The sequence below is a fragment of the Ipomoea nil genome, unplaced genomic scaffold, assembly GCF_001879475.1.
Source record: "Ipomoea nil cultivar Tokyo-kokei standard unplaced genomic scaffold, Asagao_1.1 scaffold0302, whole genome shotgun sequence".
In the NCBI taxonomy this organism is placed as follows: domain Eukaryota; kingdom Viridiplantae; phylum Streptophyta; class Magnoliopsida; order Solanales; family Convolvulaceae; genus Ipomoea; species Ipomoea nil.
In genome coordinates, this window is record NW_017616730.1 from 1,452,774 (window position 1) to 1,461,606 (window position 8,833).

Consider the following 8,833-nt stretch of genomic DNA (forward strand, 5'->3'; position numbering starts at 1 on the left):
AACAATTCAAAAAAAAAGGCAGGAATCTAGAAGATGTGGGATTAACATTAATTGGCAAATCATTCAAAACCTAATTATTAACCCTTTTAAGACCAAAACCTATGCCACAAAAAGCCCTGATTGATGATGATTGTTGAATATGTATAGCAGCAACCTGCATATATCTTGATTAGGTTGAAAAGAAGAGATGAGAGCTAATTAAGCCTTAATTAATTTGCACTTTAATTATACGATCTAATTAAGATTTGCTAGCTAGGTCCATCATTAAGGAATGAAGAGAAATATACTATATATTATTAATCTACTACTTATATTCAAGATTACATGATAATATATCAGACCACCTGAAACAATTATAGGGTGGGGGGGTGGATCATAGCATATATAGCTCTTGTGTGGAGCAAAAACACTTCTAGGGTTTGTAGCTACCTCGTTTTGATTCATGGCCGCAGAAAATGCATGTCATTAAAGGTGTTTTAGCAATATAAAACTGACAGATCAGATCATATCAGAGCACCATTAATCGATCTCCACCCATAATATATATATTTAAGGATCTTGGTTCATCATATCAGTGGTGTTGAAGGTATCTGAAAGCCACCGACTGGAGGTCGTCGCGGTCGTCGTGATACGCCGCCGGCGGCCATGGCTTGTTGTCGGCCGTTTGGATGTCGAGGGAATCCATGGAAGAAGACCCTTCTTCAAAGCTGGTAGCGTACGAGGACATGTTTTCCTCCGGAAGAATCGAGGTTTGGTTGTAGATAGGGTTTAGATTATGATGATGATGATTAAGGTTCCCGTTTGAGTAAAACCCCATTTCTCCAACGTTGTTGTTGGGAAATTGGGGTACAGATTCTAGGGTTCCTGACCCCAACCATCCCTCAACATCCTGCGAGTAATAACAAGGTTGTCTTCCCCAACTTTTGTCGTAATTAGGGTTTCCAGAGTTGCAGAAAGTTTGCGCCGCTTGTTCCTTCAGAGATGCCAGCTGTGCTCTCAGGTTAATAACCTGCAAAATCACCATTAATTAGTGGACCGTAGTCGCTTATAGGTGGAGCTGAGATTTAAACCGATGACCTGGTTCTGATATCAAATTGAAACATGTGCTCCATTTCAACTAAAATCTAATCTGATAATTGGATTGTAGCTATATGCTCAACAAGCGCTACGTTTTGATGACAGTGTCGAACATTAGGGAGTAACAAGGGCATGTAGATATAAAATTAGGGTTGAATCTGCAGAAATGGAAGAAGATGAGAGGAAGAAGGAGAAGGAACCTGTTGCTGGAGAGCAAAGATGTGAGAAACGCAGCCATAAATGGGATCTTGAAGCCTGGCCTGAGCTTCATAGGAGATAGTAATGGCGGCCTCGGGGCGGTCGGCGACGGGGAGATGAGAGAGCAGTTTAGAAGCATTACTGGCACCAAAAACCTTATGGATGGCTGCAAAATGGGAAGCTCCTTGTTCATGGCAGAAATAGGGGGCAAAAACACACCCCTTAACGCATTTTCTTCTCAAGAATTTGCAGGCACCACAAGGGGAGCCACTTGTCGACCCACTACTCATCCTTAAATTTCGTTCTTAATCTGATCTGATCGATCCAGACAATATTAGATTTGTGTTCTGTGTTTTTAGCTTGATCTGATCTTCTTCCATTTATCACCATGTTTATAAACAGCAGAAGAGAAGAGGAAGGAGCTGAGGTGGATCATATTATCTTCATTACTTAATTGTTTTTGGTTCCCTAATTGGGCAGCACATTTCATTTGTTTTTTGTATATAATACTGCCATTAATCCCTTCATCCCTAATTTTTTATACCCAATTTGAGATTCCACTCAACATCCTTAAAGGACAAATTATAAGAGCTAAGACTATATAAACCAACCCCATTTCTATCTGCTTAACCATTGGATCTAATTCATCAGCTATAAGCTAATTACTGTTAAAAAATAACAATTTTTTAAAAATAATTTTGGCAGGGAGGCCTGCAGCTTTTGGTAGGGGGTGGTAAACTGGATGGGAAATAAAAATATTTATTTATTTTTTCAATTAAGTATAAATTATTCTGTCTTTCAAGTAAATACTTTTTAGCCTACTTTGTATATATCAAATGGTTTATATATATATATATATATATATATATATATATATATATATATATATATATATATATATATATAATTGTTTTTGGGACTAAAGTATGTAGTGTAAAGGGTAAATATCCAAAATGGTCTCTTGACTATAGCTAAATTCACAAATTGGTCTTCGATTTTCAATTTTAACTAATTAAGTCCTTAACTTTGTAATTTTGACACGATTTGGTCCTCCATCTATTTAATCATTTGTTGACCATGATCGACGATCTCCAGAAGAACCTTCAGCTCTCGTCGGAGCACGTAGAGGCCTCTAGGATGACGACGTTGCACTGGTTCGGAAACACATCGTCTTCTTCGCTCTGGTACGAACTCAACTACATTGAATCCAAAGGGGGATGAAGAAAGGCGACCAGATTTGGTAGATTGCTTTCGGCAGTGGATTCAAATGTAACAGTGCGGTCTGTAAATGCAACCAGAACCTTAAAAAATCGACGATGGACCATGAAATTACATATATATCTTCAAAAATCACAGTCAACAAACGGTCAAATAGACAAAGGACCAAATTATGTTAAAATTACAAAATTAAGGACTTAATTGGTTGAAATTGAAAGTCGATGACCAATTTGTGAATTTAACTATAGTCAAGGGACCATTAGCTATAGTCAATGGAGTATTTTTAATATGTACTCTAGTGTAAATACTATCCCTGGGACTCAAACTCATAATTGACTATTAAAAGAGTAATTAATTTATTTACAAATTACATAGAAAGATTCTATATTTTTATGTAAAAAAAATAATTTTTTTAATAAAATTGATGTTATATCCCCTGTTATTCTTTTAAGGTGTAATTAATAAAAAATTGTCGGTTATAAGAGGAAATTATTGACAATAATTACAAAGGACTAGAGATATCCCATCAAAGGCAAGAAGACATAGTAGCCACTATAGGATGTGATTTACCAAGCTACCTATTTGCTATCATCTTTCTTATCATACGTTCTCGTGATCTGCCCCTTTATTAACTTTTATGTTTAATCAATTCTTAATTTTCTATTATTACTAATCTTCTTGGTACTATAAACCACGCCCCACGAATCAACACTGCTATTGTTTTAAAAAATAAAAATACAACTTGATGAGGAAGACTTGTTATATATATTTGTGGTAATGGTAATAAGAGCAATTGCAATGATTAAATTTAATTTTGAGTTTTTCTATGTACCAAGTAGGAAAAAGAAAAGCAAAAATTAAAATTTATAAAAGAAGAAAAATAAAAGTTAGGATCGCTAACTAGCGGTCACCCTTATGCACGGGCAGCATTGATACGCACATCAATTCTTATTATTTTTTAAATAGAAAGTTTTTTTAAACTTAAAGAGAAAAGAAATTGTGATTTTTTAATAAAATAGGATATTTCTCACTTTTCATCCATTTTTTACATCATCCTTTTAATTAAAAAAATTGAATAAAAATTTAACATTTTGAAGCAATGAGATGCTCTAAATAGAACCACAGCCAACTAAAACCACATAATTGGTTCCAATTTCTATGGTTTAGAAACTAAAATCAATACTTTATTGGCTTCAATTCTACCGTGTTCAGTTCGGTTCGAAGTGAATACTAATTATTTTTTAGGGCTAATAACACAATTAACTAAATAAAGGCAAATATATATGATAAACATTAATAATAATAATAATAATAATAATAATAATAATAATAATAATAATAATAATAATAATAATAATAATAATAATAATAATAATAATAATCTTTTTTTTTAGTGCGCGAGTTAACTACTTAACTTTAATTGCTAGCAGGTAATAAAAAAGTTACCCCGCAGTTCCTTTCTCCCAGAATTGTCAGGTGCCAATCATTGTATTCATTGAAGAAGGAAATATGAATAAAATAATTTCTTTAGAAAAAACAATATAAAGTACTCATTTAATTAAGAAATATGTTTAAATAAATATAGTACTCCGTATTAACATAATCTTACCAGCTATTTTGTACTATTTCAAATGGATGGTCACAAGATCAAATCTCCCGTGACGGAACATTGATTTTTTAGACTGAAAGAGATTAAGAAAATATAGAAGAGTTAATTTCAATTTTGATTCTATGATTATTGGAGTGTTGTCAATTTCAGTCCTCTACTTTCAAAACTAACAATTTAGTACCCTAACTATTTAATTTTTATCAAGTTTAGTCCGTATGGCCAAATCGCAAGCCAATTTTCAGCCAATGGTCGTCAATTTTATCCACATCCTACTTGCCTTTGTATTAATTCAAACAATGGTTCAAGAATTAGCTTCCATTTTAACACTGAATTAAAAGATTTCAGAGACAATTGGTCGATAATTTGGCTAGATTGACTAAAATTGATAAAAATTGAATAGTTAGGGTACTAAATTGTTAATTTTGAAAGTTGTGGACTTAAATTAATAACACCCCAATAGTCATAGGACCAAAAGTGAAATTATAAATATAGTACTAATAAATACTAATCTTCAATTAATTTATATTCCCAGAACTTGTGCTCATCTATAAGCTTGGTAGACAACCCCCAGAACAATATGTATTTTATTTGTTAAAAAGGATAATAATGAGAATAGTTTTTTTTTTCTATATTTTTATTTTAAAAATATGATGGGGGAATTAATATATTAAAATGTAACTAAAAGAATCTAGAACAATTCACACCAATGAGATGATCATAAATTTAAAAATGAATAATAACAAAATAAGTGTTAAGATGAAACGCTTACCACTATATGTCGAAAGTTATAACCCATAACGAATGCACAACTCGTAACGTTGCAAAATGCTGAACTTGGTACTTCAAACGTCTATTCGACCAACCGGTAGAATTTAATAATTATGTTAAACTAGGAGAAGAGGCAGCTAGCTAGCAGAAGAATTAAAATATAGGGGGAAGTAAATTAAATGAAAGAAATAAAAAATTAAAATAATAATAATAATATATTAGCTGATGAGCAGGAGAACAGAATGCAGTGAGAAGAGAAGAGGAATGAAAAGGAGGTCTCCCCTTTCTGCTTCGATATATTGAAATAGTTTAAGTGTTGCAGGTCATCTATTTTATGGACCAAAATAAAATTTAAAGAGTGTTATATATGATTAACTGATCTTATTATTATCCAGCATTATTCACTTTCAGCCACTCACTTGTGTCTCTCTTTGGCCCCACACTTAAGCCCTAATAATGACCCCCCAACCCCCATCTCTACTTTCTTAGCTACCTCATCTACCCTTACAACACTGTCGAAAATTATGAAATTTCCGACCACCTGAAAGTGATCTTATATCAAGTCGAAAATAAAAAGTAGTCAGAAATAACAATAAAGATTTTTTCAGATATCAAAAGTGATCGAAACAAGACTTTCGACTTGATTAAGATCATTTTCAGATAGTTGAAAATTCCATAATTTCCAAAACTAATGGATAAGATAAACCGTGACTCTTTACCGTTTATATCCAAGACTATCTCAATTATTATTATTATTATTATTATTATTATTATTATTATTATTATTATTATTTATAATTTATATCTGGACAAGAGCTTGTGAACGTAAAATCAAGGGATTGGTGCCTGGTGTCACCTCCCTGCCACCCATTATCTCCTAATCATCACTATTTCTCATTCCCTTAACACACACACACACACACACACACACACACACACACATATATATATATATATATATATATAAAATAACTACAGAGTTATAAATTTGATTCTCAATAAAACTATTTTTGATCATATTGATTTAAGTCGTTCAATTTTGAACAATCTAAATTTTTTTACTTCATTGATCATTTACCAATCAGAATTACAATGTGAACTTTTTCTATAAATCAAAACGTATTTATATACGCGTATGTGTATGCATATAGTATTTATGTATGTATGTAGGTTTATAAATTTGGTTGGTTGATATATGTGAGGAGGAAGTCATGTGTAGTTGTTGGCCACTTAAAGAAGAAAAAGGAAGGGAAGGGAGATATTTGGAGACAAGAAATGAATAATGCATATTATTAAGTATTATAATGGATGGGATTATTAAAATAATGATATAATATATGGTTCTTGCAAATTAACAATAATTTAGGAGTGATTCAACTAATCACACCACATTGCAACTTAATCACTGTTCAAACTTTAGAACACATCTCCCCATTTTAATAACTTTTCTCTATCCTTTTAATATCCCTTTTTATGCAAAACCCCACTTGTTTTTGCAACTCCACCTGAACAGTTCCTTTAGCTTCTTGACAGGACAGCAGTGAGACACCCTCCTCTTTTAGTACCTTTTTACATTTTACATTTATATATCTGTATACGTATCATGAACAATTATGTTTAGGGTAAGAACTGTGGACTAATTTAAGTTATTAATTTAAGATGATCAATGATTAAAATAGAAGAGAAAAATGGCTGGTCAATTTTATAAATATATAAAATTTTAAATTTTGTATATTTATGAAATTGACTTTGCTATTTTTTTTCTTGTCTTTTTTCTTATCTTTCTATATTTTTCAATCGTTAGATATATTAGATCAATGTCAAACATTTGTCCACACTACTCATGGTAAACAAATGCTTACAGAGTTACAGGTAAAAAAAAAAAGAGTAAGGACTGATTATGAGCCATCCATCTAGGTAGATCACTGATTATGAGCCATCCATCTAGGTAGATCAGCAGTTGAAGGTTGATAAAAAATATTGAAAAAAAAAAAAAAAAGCTAAGTGAGCTTCGTTTTATAAATAATTATAAAATTGACTAATCTTTTTTTTTTTTTTCTAAAACCTTCCATTATTGATGAACCTTGATGGACGGAAATCAGTCTTCTCATTTGATCATGTCCCCCTCTCTCTCTCTCTCTCTCTCTCTCTCTCTCTCTCTCTCTCTCTCTCTATATATATATATATATATATATATATATATATATATATATAATGAATTCATGATCAAATGAGCCCACCCTTTCCCATTAGTCATCAACTGTGCAAATGTGCACTTCGCTAAACAAAAAAATAAAAAAAATAAATAAAAATCTAAACCATTAATCTCTAGCTTTTAATGGACCAGGTCTGTCTACACAGATTCCTAGGGTGGACTCACTTGAATAGTGACCTATATATATATCCATAATCAGATGTGAACTGACTTTAACGTGCGAACCTACGAACTACTGAAGGATTGCATGCACCGCATTGGATACAATTGCATCGCAAAGGTCCTCCAAGCATGTCTAGGAGCCGTTGCGGTACAATCACGTAGTAGTTGCGATGCAATCTTTCAGTAGTTCACTGATTTGCATGTTAAGGCTGGTTCGTACCTCACTAATGAAAATTATGAAATTTTCGACCACCTGAAAGTGATCTTAAATCAAGTCGAAAGCCTTGTTCAGACCACTTTTAGTATCCGGAAAAACTTTTATTGCTATTTCCGACCACTTTTTGCTTTCAATTTGATTTAAGATGATGAGATTAGGATGGATAATCAACACTGTTACAATCTAACTGAAAGAACAATACAAAAGAGAGATAGCTAACGTAAACTACTCCTGACTAATAGGCAAGTCACACAAGACTAAGCCACTACCACATAAATAATAAGTGTTACAATAATAATAACAAATACTAATAATAACATTACTAACAAAGATCACTTTCAGGTGGTCAGAAATTTCATAATTTCTAGCAGTGCCTGATTATGATGATTCTATATATATATATATATACATTTTAGCCGGCATTGATTGGGGCCATGATAGTTATAGGTTGAGTATGCTTTGCTTGTGACAAGACAAAACCCAGTTATAGGTTAAGTATGGTTGTGACAGGACAAAACCCTAATGATTTACACACAAATGTGTCGACTTTATACAATTGAATGAACCCTAAATTGTTTGCTAGGTTGCAGTTTGGTAAACTGATTCAATGTTTTATATAATTCTTCATAATCATTCCAACCTGGAAGCTTTAGTCAGAACTGTAGCATTATTGACTTATATTTTGTCTTTCATTCCTTCATTTCAATTCAAATCTTATCTGGATTTGTACAATGTGTAGTATATAAGATCACACCTACAAGAATGTGATCTGCTATCAGGAATATATTCAATAGATCAATATATATTGATCCTTAAATTTAAACTGATCAGTTATGAATAACCTAAATTGATTTATTTTTTCTTATAATCCTTTAGCTAAGATCATAAGACAAACTTCACCCAAAATGGGTGACAATTGTGAATTTTTTCATAAATTACAGGAGTCCCGAGGAACAAAAGCTGATATACATTATTGTGTTCAATAATGTTCATGTGACTAGTTACCCACTTTCTTAAACATATTGCATGTGTGATTTCCCATTACCCAATCATGTTTGTATTAGTACTCTGATCTACCAAATTTTTGCCTGTCGCATCTAATTATTTATACGATTTCGTAATAATCTTGATTATTAATGTTGATTAAGTGCCAGGTATGGTTGCGACTTCCGTACCAGCACCAACTCATTCTATGTATAATATGGACAACATAGGACAGTCGTATATATCACTATTTCAATTCTTTGTACATTGTTTGTTTTTCACAAATGTTTTTCTTTTTTCTAGTCTCTACCTACTTAATCTAGGAAAATACGATGGAATCCAAGAATAACAAATGGATATGATTAATGAAGATGAGTTAGATAGA

General features: G+C 32.1%; 1 protein-coding gene across 1 annotated transcript; it reads right to left on the minus strand.

Moving 5' to 3' along the window:
• Window positions 1-284: 284 nt before the first annotated feature.
• LOC109161156 (LOB domain-containing protein 29-like) lies at window positions 285-1,934 on the minus strand. Its single transcript, XM_019309510.1, has 2 exons — window positions 1,278-1,934; window positions 285-1,009 (listed from the first exon to the last, which is right to left on the minus strand). The coding sequence occupies exons 1-2, from the start codon at window positions 1,563-1,565 to the stop codon at window positions 572-574; spliced, it is 726 nt and encodes a 241-aa protein (XP_019165055.1). The 5' UTR covers window positions 1,566-1,934; the 3' UTR covers window positions 285-571.
• Window positions 1,935-8,833: the final 6,899 nt, after the last annotated feature.